This window comes from Colletotrichum fioriniae (genome assembly GCF_027942845.1).
Source record: "Colletotrichum fioriniae strain IMI 355084 chromosome Unknown scaffold_1, whole genome shotgun sequence".
Lineage (NCBI taxonomy): Eukaryota > Fungi > Ascomycota > Sordariomycetes > Glomerellales > Glomerellaceae > Colletotrichum > Colletotrichum fioriniae.
The window spans coordinates 5,768,918-5,788,129 of NW_027076837.1; the positions used below are offsets into that span (position 1 = coordinate 5,768,918).

At 52.9% G+C, this 19,212-nt stretch overlaps 5 protein-coding genes across 5 annotated transcripts; 3 read left to right on the plus strand and 2 right to left on the minus strand.

The window, feature by feature from the left end:
• Window positions 1–1,003: 1,003 nt before the first annotated feature.
• GLR1 (Glutathione reductase) lies at window positions 1,004–2,512 on the plus strand (the record flags this gene model as incomplete). The annotated part of the gene is made up of 2 exons (XM_053191868.1): window positions 1,004–1,152; window positions 1,252–2,512. 2 exons carry the CDS (start codon window positions 1,004–1,006, stop codon window positions 2,510–2,512), a joined length of 1,410 nt encoding a protein of 469 aa, XP_053050476.1.
• Window positions 2,513–2,858: 346 nt separating this feature from the next.
• N0V96_001496 (uncharacterized protein) lies at window positions 2,859–3,380 on the minus strand (the record flags this gene model as incomplete). Its single annotated transcript, XM_053191867.2, has 2 exons — window positions 2,859–2,973; window positions 3,028–3,380. 2 exons carry the CDS (start codon window positions 3,378–3,380, stop codon window positions 2,859–2,861), a joined length of 468 nt encoding a protein of 155 aa, XP_053050475.2.
• A 3,367-nt stretch (window positions 3,381–6,747) lies between these two features.
• N0V96_001497 (uncharacterized protein) lies at window positions 6,748–8,345 on the plus strand (the record flags this gene model as incomplete). Its single annotated transcript, XM_065756244.1, has 8 exons — window positions 6,748–6,874; window positions 6,928–6,947; window positions 7,000–7,036; window positions 7,093–7,160; window positions 7,214–7,465; window positions 7,531–7,652; window positions 7,706–7,767; window positions 7,816–8,345. 8 exons carry the CDS (start codon window positions 6,748–6,750, stop codon window positions 8,343–8,345), a joined length of 1,218 nt encoding a protein of 405 aa, XP_065615484.1.
• A 2,348-nt stretch (window positions 8,346–10,693) lies between these two features.
• RPS8A (40S ribosomal protein eS8) lies at window positions 10,694–11,381 on the plus strand (the record flags this gene model as incomplete). Its single annotated transcript, XM_053191865.1, has 2 exons — window positions 10,694–10,757; window positions 10,825–11,381. The coding sequence occupies 2 exons, from the start codon at window positions 10,694–10,696 to the stop codon at window positions 11,379–11,381; spliced, it is 621 nt and encodes a 206-aa protein (XP_053050473.1).
• A 796-nt stretch (window positions 11,382–12,177) lies between these two features.
• N0V96_001499 (uncharacterized protein) lies at window positions 12,178–15,129 on the minus strand (the record flags this gene model as incomplete). Its single annotated transcript, XM_053191864.1, has 4 exons — window positions 12,178–12,240; window positions 12,296–14,487; window positions 14,550–14,892; window positions 15,013–15,129. The coding sequence occupies 4 exons, from the start codon at window positions 15,127–15,129 to the stop codon at window positions 12,178–12,180; spliced, it is 2,715 nt and encodes a 904-aa protein (XP_053050472.1).
• Window positions 15,130–19,212: the final 4,083 nt, after the last annotated feature.

Genomic DNA, 19,212 nt, shown 5'->3' on the forward strand with positions numbered 1-19,212 from the left:
GGCGAGGACGGCGGGGGAGGACTGGGACGGCGGTGGAAGGTACCTTCGTACCTCGGCCGAGGTCAGCTTCAGCGGACGGGGGTTGCATTTGGAATAATGCCCCTGTTTACGTCAATTTGTCAAAATGGTTTGATGACGGATGATGGGCGATGATTCTCTTCTCCATCATTCACAGATTGGACCCCGAAAAAAATTGTACCCTGCAAGTTGCGACAATTGCGAAAATTACAGATGCCCGCCGGGCTTCAGCTGTACGGTGCTTAGTTATCAACCCAAATTCCACGGCTTTCTCCAGCGGGGACCCTTTTTTTTCGGGTGAACATGGGCGGTTGATTGGTGATGATTCATCCCCATGCATATTCCATTTTCTGTTCAACAACGCTTTTGGACAACAGCACCACCTCACCACTCTATTCCGTACTCTGTACACTACCACTGAGCCTACGGATACAGATGCACATGTCACATACACGCATCCATCCATTGTTCTAGAGCAACCATAGGAAACACCCTGACGTCGCGCGCCACCGACTGACCCCGGTACGCCGAATTTGAGATACCCCCAATCCACCAGCTCACTCTCCCCCGACTCGCCGAACAGCAACAAACGCCGCCGAGGTTCTGGACACAAGAAAGAGAGAGGGAAAAAACTTACATCAGCTCCATCCCACCATTGACCCATTTCCGCGTCCGTCGTGCCACACACGTGTACATACACACGCACCATACTATAAGCTGCATTTGTCAGATACGGTAGCGTACAAGTTGCGCATCTAGAAGCATATAAGACGTCACTCAACTCGGCCCCACCACCGTACATATCGGAAATCTATTTACTCTGCCCCCCTCCCCCTCCTCCTCGCTTTGCTTCGCTCGCCCCGCGATTCAGTTCCCCATGCAAGCCCTCTACCGCACATCTACCGCAGCAGCATCACGAGCAGCAGCAGCAGCACCCACACGACTCGTTTCCATACAGAGGCACCTATCTTCAACAGCGCGCACCATGGCTCCCATCACAAAGGAGACCGACTACCTCGTCATCGGCGGCGGCAGCGGCGGCCTCGCCTCGGCGCGTAAAGCCTGCGGTCAGTTCGGCGCAAAGGCCCTCATCGTCGAGGGCGCCAGGCTGGGAGGAACCTGCGTGAACGTTGGGTGAGTGTACCTTCAGCCTCTCTCTCTCTCTCCCTATCAGGGGGATTCAAGCAAAACAACAAACGCGAGCAAGTTTATGCTAACGCCCTGGTGCCACAGCTGCGTTCCGAAAAAGGTCACCTTCAACGCCGCCGCCATCGCCGAGACGATCCACCAAGCAAAGTCCTACGGCTTCTCCGTCAACGAGAGCGCCCCCTTTGACTGGCCCACCTTCAAGACCAAGCGCGACGCCTACATCAAGCGCCTCAACGGCATCTACGAGCGCAACCTCAAGAACGACAACGTCGAGTACCTCCACGGCTGGGCCAAGCTCACCTCCCGCAATGAGGCAGAGGTCACCCTCGACGACGGCACAAAGACCCTCGTCAAAGCCAAGAAGATCCTTGTCGCCGTCGGCGGCAACCCCACCATCCCGCCTACCATCCCCGGCGCCGAGCTGGGAACTAACTCGGACGGCTTCTTCGATATTGCAGAACAGCCCAAGAAGGTGGCCCTCGTCGGCGCGGGCTACATCGCCGTCGAGTTCGCCGGCATGTTCAACGCCCTCGGCACGGAAACCCACCTCTTTATCCGCCACGACACCTTCCTCCGCACCTTTGACCCCCTCATTCAGGAGACCGTCACAAAGGAGTACGAGCGCCTGGGCGTCAACCTGCACAAGAAGTCGCAGCCGACAAAGGTCGAAAAGGATGCCGATGGCAAGCTCACAATCACCTACAAGGATGCCGAAGGCAAGGAGACGTCCGAGGGCGGCTTCGACCACCTCATCTGGGCCATTGGCCGCACGCCCGCGACAAAGGATATCGGCCTCGAGGAGATTGGCCTCAAGCTCAACGAGAAGGGCTATATCCCCGTCGACGAGTACCAAAACACAAACATTGACAACATCTATGCCCTCGGTGACGTCACCGGCCAGGTCGAGCTGACCCCCGTCGCCATCGCTGCCGGTCGTCGTCTGGCCGAGCGCCTGTTTGGCGGCGCCGAGTACGCAAAGGCGCACCTCGACTACTCCAACATCCCCTCCGTCGTCTTCTCCCACCCCGAGGTCGGTAGCATCGGCCTCACTGAGCCCCAGGCTATTGAAAAATATGGCAAGGACAACATCAAGGTCTACAAGACTAGCTTCACCGCCATGTACTACGCCATGATGGAGCCTGAAGAGAAGGGCCCCACCGCCTACAAGCTTGTTGTCGCCGGCCCCGAGGAGAAGGTTGTTGGTCTGCACATTGCTGGTCTTGGCAGCGGAGAGATGCTCCAGGGCTTCGGTGTTGCTGTGAAGATGGGCGCGACCAAGAAGGACTTTGACAGCTGTGTTGCCATTCACCCGACTAGCGCCGAAGAGCTAGTCACGTTGAAATAAAAACATGCATAGAGAGAGGTCTAGCAAGACTTAGAAGAGGAGGAAAAGATACCAATTCGTAAAATTTCAACTTTAATCTCACACCTTGTCCTTGGACGCCAATGCTCTTCGTAAGGTGGTTCATCAATTCCCATCTATCCGAAACGCCGCCAGCTATGGCAAATGCCCATTTTCCTGCCGCCTAGTCCCGAAGCAACCGTGGTTGTCCTGTGTTCCCATAATTCATCTGTCGATATTTGCCCTGAAACGAATCCCTAGAACTTCGTGTGCTGTTTGACCACGAATGATATGTCGAATTCCAGAAAAATCAAATGCTCGCTTGTGTTTTGGCGCAACTTGGTTGCCCCTACAGGAATACTATGCTGACGAGGCCAGTCGCAGAAAGACCGAGTACCGTGAAGAGAAGGGCATGAGGAGAAATAGCGCCAGCAGCGCTGGGCTTTGACTCTTGGGGGCCATCGCTGTTACCGTGTGTCAGTCTGGAATTTTCGACAAGTCTGCGGGAGGGAACTTACGTCGGAGTGGCTGACGATGGCGCTGAGGTAACATCAGGACCGGGGGTACCTGAAGCCTCTGGGGTCGAGGTAGGGGCGGCGCTCGTGGTAGAGGCCGAGGGCAGATCAGCAACCTTGACACCAATCTCAGCGCACGTAGATGCGTAAGACTTGTAGGCCTCCTTGAGATCGTCGCCGTGGCAAACACTGGTCAAGTTGCCAAGCATGGCCGACATGAAGTCGGTGCACATGTCATCAACCGAAGAGACCTTGGGCTGCTGGCCAAGAGCTGCAAGAAGGCAGGCAGGAGGGCTTGCGGCAGCAGCAATGTTGACCATGCCAGCAAAGGCTGTGATGCAGAGTGTAGGCTTCATTGTTGTCGGTGCAAGTGTGCGTAGCTAGGTGTCTTTTGCGTGTGAGGTGGTTTTCGTAGGAATTCTGGTTGCCAAAGGAAACTGCTGCAAGACCGAGCAAAGAAATCAGCGTCTACCCGCATAGAGAGAGCGCATTCAGCGGATTCTTCCATGAGGATTTCGTTTACTTACCGAGGAAGGATACAATCTTTTTTGTGTTTGGATCGATCTTAGGAAATTTTGAGGGTGAAGTCAAGCCAATTGAGGTTGTGATGAGGCAAAGCGAGGTTTGACGATGCAGTTGTGGCAGCAAAACGTGGTCGTGTAAGTGCCTCACCGGGTAATTTTCCAGGAAGACGGAAGGAACCCCTGTGGGTGGAGAGGGAGATCGACGGAAATGGCTCCGAGGCAGGTGGTATTTCTGGGGAAGGAAGGGACCGGTGGGTGGGGCCGGCGCGAACTTCTTTCCTTCTGGAACAACTTCAAAACACCATCCTGAGATCGTCTCTTTCCCATCCACAACACCACGCTGGGAGCTCTCTTCGGGTGTCACGATCGACTCGTTCCTGTACTTTGGATGGAGGCAAGGACGCTTTGTCTACCAGCAGCAGGAATGACTAGCCAAATTTTGATGTAAAGGGAAAGGTAGGAAAGGTCTATGTCTCGTCCCGCCGGCAACTCAATATCACTCGCCGACGGCCTTGGCAACCACTATGTTGGCACTGACGATATTCTCTGGACCGTTCTGGCCAACGTCACCCGTTGCTCCGTCTTTATAATCAGTAATACTCGACAGACAAGAAGGGCCAACGACTGGAAGACCCTTCTTTTTCAGGGTCCCTCAGCCGCAGACAAATAGCCAACCGGCAGAGGAAGCCCTACTCCCTCTCGATGATCAAAGTCAGTCTTATTTGCATCTTCTCAAACTTTCGCACTCTTGCCGCCAACCTAAATAGGTGTGCCGATTGTCTGTAGATGATTACTTATATTACTTGGCAGCGCAGAAATATCGCCGGCAAGGCGGAATTAAGTTCGAGTCGAGGGACTCGTCATCTCATCAGACAATCGCATTTGGTGGCCGTGTTTGTCCCATCCACTCGGCAATCATGACTTTGACTTTTGACGCAGACTTTAACACGTGGATACGTATCTCTCAGCCTCCAAGTTCGATTGCTTTCTCGCCGGCCGACGTCTCTACAGGCAACTGATGGCCCGGCGCCTTGGCTCGCCGCCACTGTCGATAGCTGGATGAAAACTCGCAACGCACATCTTCGCAAACAAGCGGCCCCTTGTCACTAAAAGGATAAACGGCCTTTCCGCCTGAACGGCGGCTCTGTGACAAAAAAGGCTCGTATGATGGCTTCCTCGACGCCTGGATCCCTTGGTTTAGTCCTGCCAAAACGAGATTTCAGCAACGTCTTCATGAGCTGTGACGTTTCTTGTCTCGAAACATGAGATGAGTTTCGCTTCGTCCACAAATAAACAGTGAGTCAGTAATGCCGCCTCGAAGAAGCTGAGTCTCTCAGACCACTCTTCGTTCTCGTCTACTGACCATGCCCCAACAAGAACACAACACAGACATCAAAGTCGTGGTCGTTACACCGATACCCTTTCCTGCCTCCGGGCCTGTGGGAGGGTATTCGAATCGCTTCTATTGTTCCATTACGACGATGCCGGCGCAACGGCGCTTACTCGGCTCCCGCCCACTCGCACTGAACGTCGGGACTGCCCCGAGCTGTCGGGATTCACCGCGGCGTGGATACTGAAACCCATCACACGAAATTCCTCTGGCACACGACGCGCCGCGATTCTAGCGGAGACCGCACTTTTTCCACATGCCGTTGTCCAGTTCATCGGGAGAATAATCCAACCATGATTCTCCGTCGTTCTGCCGTCGTTTTGCCGTCGAAGCTTGTGTTGTTCACGGAGGGAGACCGACACGTCTGGTAGTATCACGGCCAGGTAGTCACCGATCGGCCTCAAGTTGCCCAAAGAGCACATCAAATAGCGGCTCGGGGAGCGCAAGTGCCTCAACCAGGCGGACCCAAAATCTACTGAGGCAGCGTTTCCTCCGTAAACAAACCAACCTTCTCACGATGAATCGTTTGCCTGACTAGTCTGTTCTGGTCATAACTAGTAAATGGGTCATTCGGAGGATAGAAACCCGCACAGACAAGTTTGTCATAGCCAGCTCGTGGCTCTCCTGTTGTTTTAGACGACGAACATGGAGCAACACGGGGCTCGACCAATGGCCTCGCCGCTAGAATTTCCCAACACGGCTTAGAGAGAGGCTCCCAAGAGGTCGGTGTTCTGTCGTCTCATGGCCACAGCGGCCACGCCAGGCCAAGCTTCCCTGGGCAAGTCTCTCAAATATACGACTTTGCGAATGCTACACGGCTAATTAAGTTGTATACTATTGGGTCACACGAGCATGGCTATTGCACTGCTCTAGCATCAGGCTATTTGAGGTCCTTAGTAAAGTTTGAGGCTATAGCTGACTGGCAGGTTCGGACATGGACAGCTAGCCGCACCTTTTCCGATGTATGGACGAGTCATTGGCTGTACACTTCTCGGCTGGCACATACGGATATTCTCGAATTTCTTCTGGATTGCCTTGACGGGCAGAGAGCACGGCTCGCCAGCCCTTGGAAGGACATATGTATGCATGACCTAATCCACGCAGCATGGCTCCGCGACCCGATTCGCCTTCCCCGGATTCCCCTGTGGGTAGCCGCAAGGGCGACCCATCGACGGGTTCAAGCCGTTGGGCTTCGCGTCTCGCCCTACCAATCACGCCACTGGATCTCACAGATCCATGGGCCATCTTGCAGCAGAGCCTGATGTTCTGAACGGCCTTCCTTGCGGCGATCAACCAGCCCTTGAACTTTGAAACTTGGCTGTTGGAAGTTTAACCTCCAAACAAGGGGCTCGCAAGCAGACTTCTTCACCAGTCCATCCGCGGAAAGTCTATGCTCGTCCCAGACAGCTGGCATCGAACGAGGTTCACAATGAAGCGTGCCTCCGTTCGGGTGGCCATCCGCACCCATTACCGCACACGCATGACCCCGGGTGCCCGTCCTGGACGCCCAGTCCGTCTCTTTCTTCAGACTATCTCGACCAAGTCGTCTGGGGATATCGCTGAAGAGATCAGACAGCAGTGGAAGGACCGGGATTGGGTTCGCATTCGTAGTGTGTCTCCAATGCATCAGAGTTCGATGGGCTATGTCAAGCACATACATACGTAGGGGACCACCTATCAGCCATGGTCCATCCTGTCACCCGTCACTCCAGTCCTCTATGTCGGACTGTGAATATCTATTCCGCCCCCCCCCCGCTGCCTTGAGGTCCATCGAGAGGCACCCTCGACTTGAATGTAACCATCGGCAAAATGGCGGACACAAAGGTCGCTCAAACGGCGAGCGTGACCATCATGCTGATGACTTTTATCACGCTAACAGTCGTGATGAGGACCTTTGTACGAAGTGTCCTACTTCGAAGCTTGGGCTGGGATGACAGTAAGTATCAACGACTGATGAATTATCACGACTTTCATGCTGACCGTTTCTAGCACTCGTGCTCATTAGCTGGGTATGAAGCCACAATAGAAATTTGAAGAATGTTTCTTGCTAAACATGAACAGGTCCTCGCCATGGCACTATGCAGTGCAATTCTTGCCAGTAAGCTGCCACCATTTCTGGAAGCTCGAGAAGAACTTCAAACTAATCCCGAATAGTGACCGGCGTGGGCTTGGGCTCTCACTTTCAAGACGTTTCGAAGTCAGACTTTGCCGAATTTTTGAAGGTAGAAAACACCAAAGAGACTTTCATCAAACCGCACTGACAAACCATCTGCAGTTCCAAGTCGTCACACAGCTCACATACATCTGGGCATTTGTGACAGTAAAGATGTCTTTCGCAGTTCTTTACCTTCGGCTGCTCCCCGATCAGGTCTACCAGCGTATCAACAAGTTTCTCATCGTTTTGCTGCTCGCAGAAGGAATTGAGGAGACTGCCGTCGTCATCTTCAGATGCACTCCCATCGAAAGAGCTTGGACACCATCCGTACCAGGAACATGTCTAGATTTGACCATCTTCTACTATTCTGCTGTAAGTTTAAACTTGAAAGAGAAGAAAGATGAAGCCGTGTGCGCCAGCCAGCTAACTCGAGACAGTTCGTCATCAAATTATTGACAGACTTGGTGTTGTTCATTCAGCCAATCCCGACTGTCTGGAAACTGCAACTTCCGATGGCAAAGCGAGTTGGGGTCATCGTCATGTTGTCCCTGGGCTTATTGTGAGTTCCTGGAATTCGCCTCCGCCTCTTGGACAAACAGCTTACAGCCACAGGGTTTGTGTCATTTCCGTCATCAGAGTGAGCTACATCAATGCTTTTGACCGCGACGTTACTTGTAAGCCATTTTCGTTCCCCTTTATCATTCAGCGGCTAATTCTGGTAGTCTTGGTCGCCGACCCCTTGCTCTGGTCAGAAGTCGAAGTCTGTGCCTTGATCATTTGCTCCGGTGTTCCATCTTTACGACCGTTGATAGCCCGTTTCCCTGTTCTCAACAAGGCTCTCGGCCTATCGACGGGAAAATACTCCAAAGTATACTATCCCAATCAGCGAACGACGATAGGCGGATCGAAGCCATACTTGGGCCAGAATGCGTATGCACGAGCGACGCAGGGGAAGGCCGGCGGAAAACTCTCCGTCAGCTCGAGTTCCTACGGAACTTCAACACGTGCCACCACCGAGAGCATGGAAAATATCCTACCACTGGACCTCGACAAGCCATCATTAGCACACAGCGTAGAGATGGGCATCATCAAGGTGAAGAACGACATTCCTTCATCGCAGCTTCAGATGACGCCGTCACAATACGTGATGGAAGATCCATACTTCCCGGCGGGACGGCCAATGGCCAGGCGGAAAAGTCGAGGGAATATCGGGAATATCCGCGACGGCACAGGCTGGATATCCGATGATTGATCGCACCAGAGAGTGATGAGGTTTGGGCAGGCTTCTTGATGGATTTTCACCTAGTACATACGCAAATCGCTGGAAGAGCTTCGGCGGCTACATTAATGTATATAAACACAAGCACTCGGCATAGAGGCATGCCAACTTTGGCTGTCTACGGCCCCCTTTTTGAGGTCGCTGCGCGATACATTGCCTACAGTAGAATAGGCCAATTCACTTCTTCACGAGTTCAAAATTTCCAATTCCTGATATTTCTTTGTCCAGCGAATCTCATCCGTTTCTGGGTATGCTTGCCGCTGCTTCATGACCCGCGCCCGGGAACTGCAAGGGGCATTGGCGGCGGATCGCAAAACGGTTCGGATGTTCAGTGGGCTGTCATGAGGTTGGTGTGAGCGGTTTGTCTCTTCTTGACACAATCTATGCGTGAGAGATCCGACATTTTCCCATGTGGGCGGGGTGGGTTGGTGGTTGTCAGTAAGGCAAGGACCACGTAAAGGCCGGATATGCCGCGAGGCCCGGCGTAGGAAAAGGCTCCGGCTATTGACCATTACAGAGTAGATCCCGGGACCCGATGGTTGTCGGCCTTTGAACTCGCGTCTTTGGGTGTTACAGATGGAGATGGGCCTTCCCTTGCCCTCCAGCATGCGTGTCTCTGTTTGATAAGAAAAAACAATTGCACAATTGTTGGCCAAAATATAGATAAACATGGGATGACGGATTTCAAACCGATTGTGGAGTGCAATCTGCTGTCATGTTTGATCATGTCTGACAGAAGTAAATGAGCGATTGGGTTGATATGCCACTGCAAACCTTCCCAATTTTTTGCTGCTTTGACTACGAAAGACAGGGCCGTAGGAACAGGGAGGTGATGATATGCAGACGAAAAGTCAGGCGCCGATCGCTAAGGTCCCCGAGAGTTACGTCTCTTAATATTGTCAATATCGAATATGGGGGATTCGGCGTACGAGAATCGGATTCTTGAATTAGTCTGGAAACGTGAGAAGCGTCAGACTTGTGGTGAGTCTAGAACACGGCCAAGAGCCGGATTGGCTGTCATACCCCCTGCCCTCGACTAGATGCTCACTACCTTTCTTCCAATCAATTGCTTTGCTATGCCATTAGGCTTTGTGACATGTCCGTCTTGGCTGAAGTCGCGATCTGAAGCGCCCTTACCCGCCACCCGCGCGCATACTGTGGAAGGCAAAAAAAGGTTGGTAGAGATAGGAAGGCCAGGCCCAACAACCTTTCACACGTGGTGGTCCATCATCACAAGTGGCCGGATACATTGCCGAATGTTCCCAAATCATCATTTTGCACTTCGCTCGATCCTCCTATAGTGAGGTTACCCGGCTGCGAGAGGCCACCGAACATACGAGGAGAAACGATTCCAACATGCGGGGCGTCTCGGTCGAAATTAGGAAAGGTCCTTTGGGTTTAAGACGGGGAGATTGCGTGTCGAATATTTGGTGCCATGAAAGTAAGCTCTGCAATGATGCGTTGACACTACTAGCTTGCTTCAAATAATCGACCGGCAGTTGAATTAGTTTTGGCCGTTGGTTCCAGTGGCAGCCGTCGATCTCGAGAAGGCGCCGTGTTGTTTTACAGATCAGAGTTGTGTGGGAAACAAACTCCCATAACAGCCCGGCACAAATTCTCCGTTGTCGATTGTCGGCATGATATCTATCAACAGGCAATCGAAGGCAAAGCCCAGTCAAAGTACCACGAGCAGACGGAGAGACCTTCGGTGAGGTTATATGGTGAGAGTTCTTCACCGAAGAATTTCCCCCACAAGAGGCCGCGACCAATCACAACCGCCCAATGAGAAAACCCCTGGACTCCTATAAGCCTCAGGCCAAAAGCATGCCCTAGCCTGGACCGTGCACTTTTCCCAACTTTTGCCAGTGGGGTTAGCGAGCCCGCACAAACTCCAAATTTGCCAGGTGCTGTTTCTCGAATCTCCTCAACCTCCCGAAAAAAGTTCATTCCCGACAACCTCGACAGTCAACCACCCAACGCCGGCCAGCCACCAGTCGATTGCCCCCTGAGGAACCATCAGGTTAGTTACCGAAACGAACAGCAGTTGCGAAAATTCAAGAAACCCCTTACCTCGACGACGATATCCCACGATTTCCCAATATTCTTTCCGCTGGCTTTTACCATCCGTCAGCGCAAGAAGAAAAGGCATTTCGCGATATCCTCCTTGGTGGGCATTGAAGAAATACTTCGCACCCCTCCCCCCATCCAATGCCCCTCTTCAGTGATCATTCATGATCATGGAGCTTCTTCTTTGTCACTCGTCCAACTATTTCATCAGAACCTATGGGCTAACTTCTTCTCCATGAACAGCATAAGCAATCATGGGTATCTCGAGAGATTCCCGCCACAAGCGCTCCGCTTCCGGTGCCAAGCGCGCCTACTACCGTGCGTAATATAATCGAAAGCCCGTATGCTCTAATCAAGCATGCGTTCTGACCTTTCTGCTCAACAGGGAAGAAGCGCGCTTTCGAGGCCGGTCGCCAGGGTGCCAACACCCGTATCGGCCCCAAGCGAGTCCACACCGTCCGCACCCGCGGCGGCAACCACAAGTACCGCGCTCTCCGCCTCGACTCCGGTAACTTCGCCTGGGCCTCCGAGGGCTGCACCCGCAAGACCCGTGTCATCGGCGTCGCCTACCACCCCTCCAACAACGAGCTTGTCCGCACAAACACCCTGACCAAGTCCGCCGTCGTCCAAATCGACGCCGCCCCCTTCCGTCAGTGGTACGAGGCCCACTACGGCCAGAACCTCGGCCGTCGCCGCCAGCAGAAGCAGCAGGCCGCCGCCGGCGTCAAGGAGGAGGAGACCAAGAAGTCCAAGTCCGTCGAGAAGAAGCAGGCTGAGCGCTACGCCGCCGAGGGCAAGGTCGAGAACGCTCTCGAGAAGCAGTTCGAGGCCGGTCGCCTGTACGCCGTCGTCTCGTCCCGCCCCGGCCAGTCCGGTCGCTGCGACGGATACATCCTTGAGGGTGAGGAGCTCGCCTTCTACCAGCGCAAGCTCCACAAGTAAACGTATCGCCTTCGTTTACAGGGGGGTCCTGTTTGCTGCGTGAAAGCCATGTCTTAACGATACAGCGTCGCGTTGTGGGCGTATGGATGTGGATGGGGAAAAAACTAGATAACTGTGACTCTCTCTCACGGATCACGTTTACGGGAATGAAAAAAAAAACATTTTATCGGGCTCTTAGGTTGTTCTTGGTGTTCAACAGGTTTTGCTTTTCTCGTCTGGCAAGCCATCACGGGGCGTGATCAGCTTACAATGAAATGTAGGCTCGGGAAAAGCAACCGAGTCCACGGACGGATATGGGTTATTAGGAAGACTCAAAAAGACTATACCACCAAGTTTTTGCCTGCCGTAATCACTGTTCATCTGTTGTCATCCACTCTTCTAATGCCTTGTGATGCTTTCTGTATTTGATGTTGTAGCTGTCATGTCTACCTATGGAAGCTAGAGTATGCGCCTTGAACCCCTCTCCGTGCTGACCTGGCGGCTGGTCTATACTGCGAGGGTCGTAGAAACTCGCCAACTGATAGCCACTGTCTCCTGGCCTATCTAGGCCGGCATGCTACAGCTCACTCCTACCGCGTGTTGGTTCTCGGGATATCAGAAACCTGTAACCGCATTAAGGGTCTGTCTGATTTATCAATGCCCGCACTCCATCCAGCTGGCCGCCCAGATGTGCGTTAGGCCAGCAAACACACGCAAACCTCCATACTCAATGGGAAGCTATCATTACTTTGTACATTAAGATATTCAGAGAATTCTGCTTCTGGGTTGACCAGGATTGTATTCCTTACAGACTGCTTCAAGCAAATTGTCGCTTGAGGTCTGTCCACTTTCGGTTAAGTGTCTCATGCTGAGAATTGATCTATCATGAGTCAGTCAAACGATGCGTCAGGAATATCAATGTGGAATCCTCTTACCTCGGCATACTGCATCTTGGTTTGCACAAGCTCCTCCTCCAGCTCTGCCATCTCCTTCTCCAACTTCTCATTTTCCTCGTGAACCTTGAGGTTACGCTTCATGAGATCCTCTCGCTCAGCCTTCCATGCGTTCTCGAGCTCTTCCGGTTGCTTCTCAATGACGTTTCGCAGTTCACGGACCTGGCCCTTGAGACTCTCATTCTCATCCTTGAGTTCCTCGTTCTCGACCTTGGTGTGGACCAGCTCAGTGGCGAGAGCAGCCTGCTCACTGTCGTACGCTTCGACACGCTCCTCGAGCTTACGGACCTTGACGGCAAAGTTGATGTTGGCAGTCCGCAGCCCTTCCAGTTCGGCTTCACGGTCCTTCTCAGCCTTTGTCTTCTCCTCCCATTCAGTAGTGTAGGTCTTGAGAATCTCGGGAGTGATATTGAGATCACACGCATCTCTGACAAGTTGATCGGCGCGGTACACTTCCTTGTCCATGCTGGCGCTTGAGCTTCCGAAGAACCCGTTCTCCAGAATGCTACCTGCACTCGGTGCTGTATCGATGTAGGCGTCGAAAACTTTGTCTTTGAGGAAGACTGTCAGTTGTTGCATGTCCGAGATGGCAAGCAGATTGGCGGCGTTCTTCTGCATTAAGACAATACCAAATCGCAAAATAGCCGAGAGACCTTCAGACAGGATCAGGTCGTAAATGCGTAGTACCAATTGCAGGGGGAACCGATAGGCGAATAGTGTCAAAAACCACTGCGTGGCGTAGAGGTGTGGTGAGATGCTGCGGCGGCGCAGATGACAGTACAAAGCTGGCTCGTAATCCTCAAGCAAGCGCTCAAAGATGTACAGGTTCTTATGAAGGCCGGGCATGTCTTGAATAAATAGATCGCGCAGGTGGTAGTGGTTCATCAGCCGGACCAGGAGGCAGAAGGCTTCCTCCTCTGTCATGTTGAACAAAAGGGGCATAATCAAGAAGTTCATGCCTTGAGCGTAGCCAACGCCCTCATCGAACAAGGCATACGCCTTGCACACGCCAAAGAGGCCCTCCTGAAGCCCTGCAGCGGCGGCGTACTTGGAGAAGCTGGTTCTTGCACCCATGTCTCGTCGAATCGTCTTCTCCAGCTTCTGGAGCATGGCAGTGTCCTCCTTTTGCTTCTTTTGTCTCGCAACTGTAGCCGCCTGCTGCGCCTTTAGGACCGCCTCCGCGCTCTTCTCGTGAGGGGAAGGCATGCCATTTGCGGCTGAGTGTTCCGAGTGGACAGATGACGAGGAAGAATTGACAATGTCATTCTGGATGCTGAGGGTACCGTTGCTGCTCGAGCTTACAGTGCTATGACTGTTCCTGTTGATTTCCTTGTCGGTTCCTCTGGTCACTAGCTCTCTGTACATGATCTCGAGCTCTTCGTTGTTACTCTGGGCCAGTACTTGCCAGACTACTCCGCGGATAGCGTTCGGAATACCACTGGCGATGGCTTTGTTCAGTTCCTCGGCGCTGGTCCGCTGAACAACCGCCGGGCCTTCGTAAACCACGGACTGCCAGAGGTCCCAGTCTACCTGGGAGTCTGACATGTCAGATGGTCCAGCCGATACACCGGATACTGTTCCTGGTGCCAGCGCCGGGTTCGGGGTCGTTGGAAGAGGCGATTTGGGAGCTTGGTCGTGTCCGAGCTCCTTGTCGGTTCCATTCTGGGCGGGAGGTGTGATTAAGCCCAATCCCTTGGGTGGTGGCACAGGTTTATCGTCGTCGGATGGCAGCGTGACGCCGGCTTCTTCCCGTAGTCGGACCATCTTGAACCGGTCCTTCAGACTGTGTCGTGGAATACCACCCTCTTTCTCTTCGTCTAACCTGCCAAGCGACATCTCGGGGTTACTTGTTAATGTTGCGATGGAGCTGGCTGTGTTCCGGCGGGGAGAGGCCTGTGGAGGCGGTGAGGTTTCCTTCTCCTTGCTTGTGCTGTTTCGAGACAGCCAGGAGAAGGGGCTGGTGAGCTTCCTGGTCGGGGGACCAGGGGGTGGTGGTAGGGCGGCAGAGGAAGCGGCTTGCGGTGGGGGTGCGGCTGGGACTACGGGAGATTTGGCAGGCGATGGCTCGGCTGGCGGCGACCATGGCATGGAGGGGAGGGCGCCGGTGATGCTGCTAATGGATATTTTCTTGGGCGGTAGTGGCTTCTCTTCGACCGGGCTAATGGCTTTCGTTTCTTGGGTTTAAAATTAGCATTATTGTCACACGTCAATCAATTCATGCGGCCAAACAACAAACCTGGTTCCTCATGTGGGGCAGGGTGGTCGTCGTCGAGCTTGACATCGTCCAAATTTGAGGTATTGGAAAGTCGATGGGATACGGGAGAAGCTTTGCGCTTGATATCCACGTCCTCATGGTCGCTCACAAAGTCCTCGTCGACAAAGTGATCGTCTGGTGTTGGTGACGGCGGAGCTGGTGCTTCCACCCTGTCCTCTTCAGTGTGCTCCTCCTTTTTCGGGGATTCAGGGTCCGTTTCCTCGGCGGGCGGTGGTTTGGAGACGGAGGGCGTTCTCTGAGTAAGAGAACGCACCTCAGCTACCTCGGCGACATCGACGACGGCATCTTCGAAGGCGTCCTGCTGCTTATTCGGTCATGTCAGCGAGTGGTTCTAGACTGTCTGCACTGCAGATGCGGCTTGTTGTCGAGCTTGGAAGGCCCAAGCAGGTATGTGTGCATCAAGGGAGGATGAGGGGAGCGTTACATTCTCCTTATCAGAGTCGGAGTCGGAGTCAGTTGAGAGTCTCTTCTCCTTGGCCTCTTTGGTCTCCTTGTTGACTTCAGGAGAAACGGTCGCGACAGGCTCGTCTGGCTGGGACATGGCGAAATGAAGAATCGTAGGTCAACTTGCGCTGACCTATGTGGGTGTGTGCGGTATGGTGATATAGCTTGCGTCCAGGTCGAGGTCGGACTGTTTAAAGGACCTAGTTGGTGTCCATGGAGATGGGGGGGACTACAGCAGTAGGCAAATCTGTAGACTGTGTCGTCTGTGCTGCTGAAGAACACTTTATGATACGGGTGCTGCAGTCTCGGTCTCGTAAGGTAAGGTAAGATGTAGGGTTGATTGCTGGGAACTGCTTTTGTTGTTGTGTGTGTGTGTGTTGTTGTTCGTCTCTAAGCTTGTCAGGACAGAAGACGGAGAATCGAGAAGGCGAGGAGGTCAGGGTCGAGGGTCGAGGGTTGACAGTCGAGGATCGGCTGTGGCGCGCAAGTTGTGCCTCTCTCTCCCTTTTTTTTCCTTTCCTATTTCCTGGCTGGGGGGCGTGCTGGGCATGGGGATGGGATGGGGAATTGAATTGAATGATTGAAGCTGCCCGAGCCTCACCGCAGAGGGGGGAGACCCCATTCAGATGTATCTTTTCTCTTATTCAAGGTAACACAGTACCTCAGTCAATCCACCTACCTGAATGGGACCTGGAAGTAGACCCCCGAACGGTGGCTGAGAATACTCCGTATGCACTCAAGTCCCGTCCGTATTCGCCCAAATAATCGACCCTCAGCACTCCTCGAGGTCCACCACAGACGAACGTTCAATTCTAGCGTAAGGAGTCCAGTCGACTTTTGGGGGCCAGGGGGAGGCAAAAGGTGAGGGACCGGGCCAACCACTGATAGCTTAGCGCGCCGCTGCGGAACGGGATCGCTCTCTGTTTCGGGGCTGCACAAGGGGGGCGTCTTGCAAAGTTGCAAGTCTGGATGCCGTGAGTTCCTGAGTTCCTCACCCGGAGCGCAGGACTTGCCAGCCCCAAATGCCATCAATGACAGGGGGCGCTCCTTTGAAAATGCCAGTCAGTCACGCCAGTCTGGAAGGGCCAGCCAAAAGGAAATTACTGGGATCGACACGGCAGGGAAGCTGATGTTTCCTAATAATTGCCCACCACCTCCCACACCTTTTCCAGCCTTTTCAACGCCTTTTGCTGCCTCTGTTACTCTCGCTAAGTCGCTTTTATCAGGTGCGTGTCCAAAAAAGACATGTCAATATAATATCAGATACGACGGCAGTGTCCCAAAGCTTGCTGTCCTGGGATGAGTTCGCTCTGAATCTCCAATAGGCTATATCAGCTCTCGGTATCGGTATTGAGAGACTCAATCCCGTCAGAACGAGAGCTTGCCTTGCCCTTTCTGAGTAATCCCAATCCTCGTCCGATCTTTGGGGCACCCTTCCTTTACCTCACCATCTCATGTGAGCAATAGCCAACAAGAATACAAATGACGAACAATATCAGTAGAACAAATTTACTGTTCAACCGTTGCTACACTGTATTGTTTGTTTATCTGCCATCTTGGCTTTTTATTTTGGATGTGTGCGCGTCTTCCGAGACGACCTTGTCTTTAAAGAGATTCGTTCAGTCCAACAGCCGCTGCCCCTGCAGCACAAGTTTCTTGGATGGCTTGGAAAGTTGGACTGGCTTGATGGATGGCCATCCGAAGCAAAGCATTTGTGTGAGGTGGCTACTTCTCCAGTACTTTCTCCATGCTACTACGTAGCTGTGTAAGCTGAGTATACTCTTGGTAGCGCCAGCCTTTCCCCGTTGGTACGTTATGATCTGCGCATCTCTCGCGCCGTTGCAATCGGGGGTAGATCTTTTCGACCCCTGGTGCCCTTCCCCCTTTTCCCAACTCAAAGAAGGCCGGCCGGCCGCCCGCAGACCCGGCGTTACGCCGCCTGTCTGTTGGTTTGGTTGCACCCGGGTTCGGGGGACAACGGCACCGAGGCCGGTTTCTTCACTCATCGCCGGGGCTCAGCAGTCACTACGTTTCTGTCTTTAGGTTCGATCAGTCTTGGGTTCGGTCAGTTTGCTCCGAATGCCATCGTTGCTTTTCACATGGAGTCTTCTTGGGTCTCAAATTGCCCTCCTGGTATGCCTGGCACGCTTGGATCCTATTTTTACCAGCCTCGGACCAAGCACCGTTCGGTGTCTTGGTGCGGATGAACTGGAATGCAACCCAGGCCTTTTATATCGGCTGCCCCAATTGCTCTGTGCATGCTGAGCCACAAGCAGAAATGTCGCAGCTCGCTGCACGTATCGTGATGAGAGCGTGCTGAAAACAGATGAGCAGGACCCATCATATTTTTACTCGACGTTTGATGAGGTATCTTCGCGGTGTTCTACTCTCAATATCAACTCGGACTTTGCTTTGCTTGATTGATCAAGCCTATTTCAAGGGACACATTATACCACCTCCAGAGCTGAGTAACCAGACACTGTCCGTTCATCCCTCTCATACCGACATACGACACTACTTAATGCTGTTCCTGATATATGCTGCTTGAGACGGGGAGATTGTTGTGCCCGGAGGGTTTAAGTCGAAGCGCCAGACGAATACCTGGTTCGCATCTTTAAGCCCTCTGTTGGAAAATGACATCCAAGTCCTAGCGTAAATAAATCAAGACCTGGTCAGTTGAGGCTTTAAAGCCCCAATACCTCACATTGACACGTGCATTCTCGGCAGACCAGCCAAGTGGAGGAGCGACAGCCTCCGAAAAATTGGCATGCCATGTGTTGGCAGTGACTGAGTTGTTTGACGTGAGCCAGAGACACCGTCTGGTAATCACAAATCTGTTATGAGAGGGCAGTATTTCACAGGCTTCTGCCTGAGAAATTGCTGTTGAGGAAGGCATTACTTCCCGAGAGGTTACGAAGAAAAGTTCTCTTGACATATCACTGGCCAGAGTCACCGACTTTCGCGCATCATCAATACTGCACACATTCATTGATATTGTGGAGTGGAAACGATAATCTAGTAATACCTAAGGCTCCAGTCTGTAGAAGCCCTGTTGCTAAGGTATCGAGAGTCCACTTGTTTGACGCTGAATGCTGTCATAAATCTCCAGTACGTAAAGTGTTATCACGTAAGAAGATGGAATCCTCCTTTGCCAAACGTACAGTCGCGAAAGGTACCTTAAGGTATACAACATTGATGTAGCAGCAAGAGTACATAGTAAGACTAGCACATTATCTTACAGATACTCCTCCATAATCTGATTGTGTTTATTTGTGGCAGGTATCAGGGAAGCATAATGATTGTGTTGGCCTGCCTGCCTGCCCCTTACCTTAGGTAATGGAAGGTAAAGGCAGAATTGGTTTCCAGAAGCGAGTGGAAGATTGAGGTTTATTAGGCAGTACCTAAGGTACCTAGGGAGTGAAGCACTGTGTGTCGGATGGATGGTCGCATCTGGCCGCCTTGCGGTGCAGTACGTACCATCAACAAAGATGCTGATGATGCCGCCTCCCCACTGCCGCCTGCGTCCCGCCAACAAAATTTAAGTTGAACCGTGCACTCTCCTCCCCGCTATCCTCCCGTCATAGGTACTGCGTAGCAAACAACCGCGGTCACTGTGTCTTCAGATCGTTTGCACTATATAAAAGGTGGATTAACACGATTATTAAACAGTGCGAAACCGGGGAGGTGTTCAGCCCGGCAACTGCCCGCCTGCTCCTCCCCACCTTGGGTTGTCTGACCGCTCGCAAGGCGGCAGACCACCACACGTCCATGACCTCCAACCAAACAGTGACTGAGCCGCACCTTACGCCTGGCAAGCTGGCAAAGCTACCTCTACCTACCTTGCTATTACGCAAAGGGCCCACTGTAACCGCACCTACCTTTCCTTGCCGATTTGACATCTGCAACTTCTTTTTCCACCTCACTCTCCAACATCCCATCCCGCCTTCCGCCTTCCACCTCACCTTCAACACCAGGCACTCGTTGCGATCGACGGCTTGATCTCACCGCCTGCTACTTGCGAGGATTTTTACGAACTTGAATCTGAGCGACACGCACTTTTAACACGACGACCCGAACAGACATTGCTTGGCAAAGCTATTGTCACGGAAGCCCGTGAGGACGACCTGCACCCGGCCTCGCACTTCTGTGCCTTTTTACCCCAAGCTTTCTCGTCATCAAC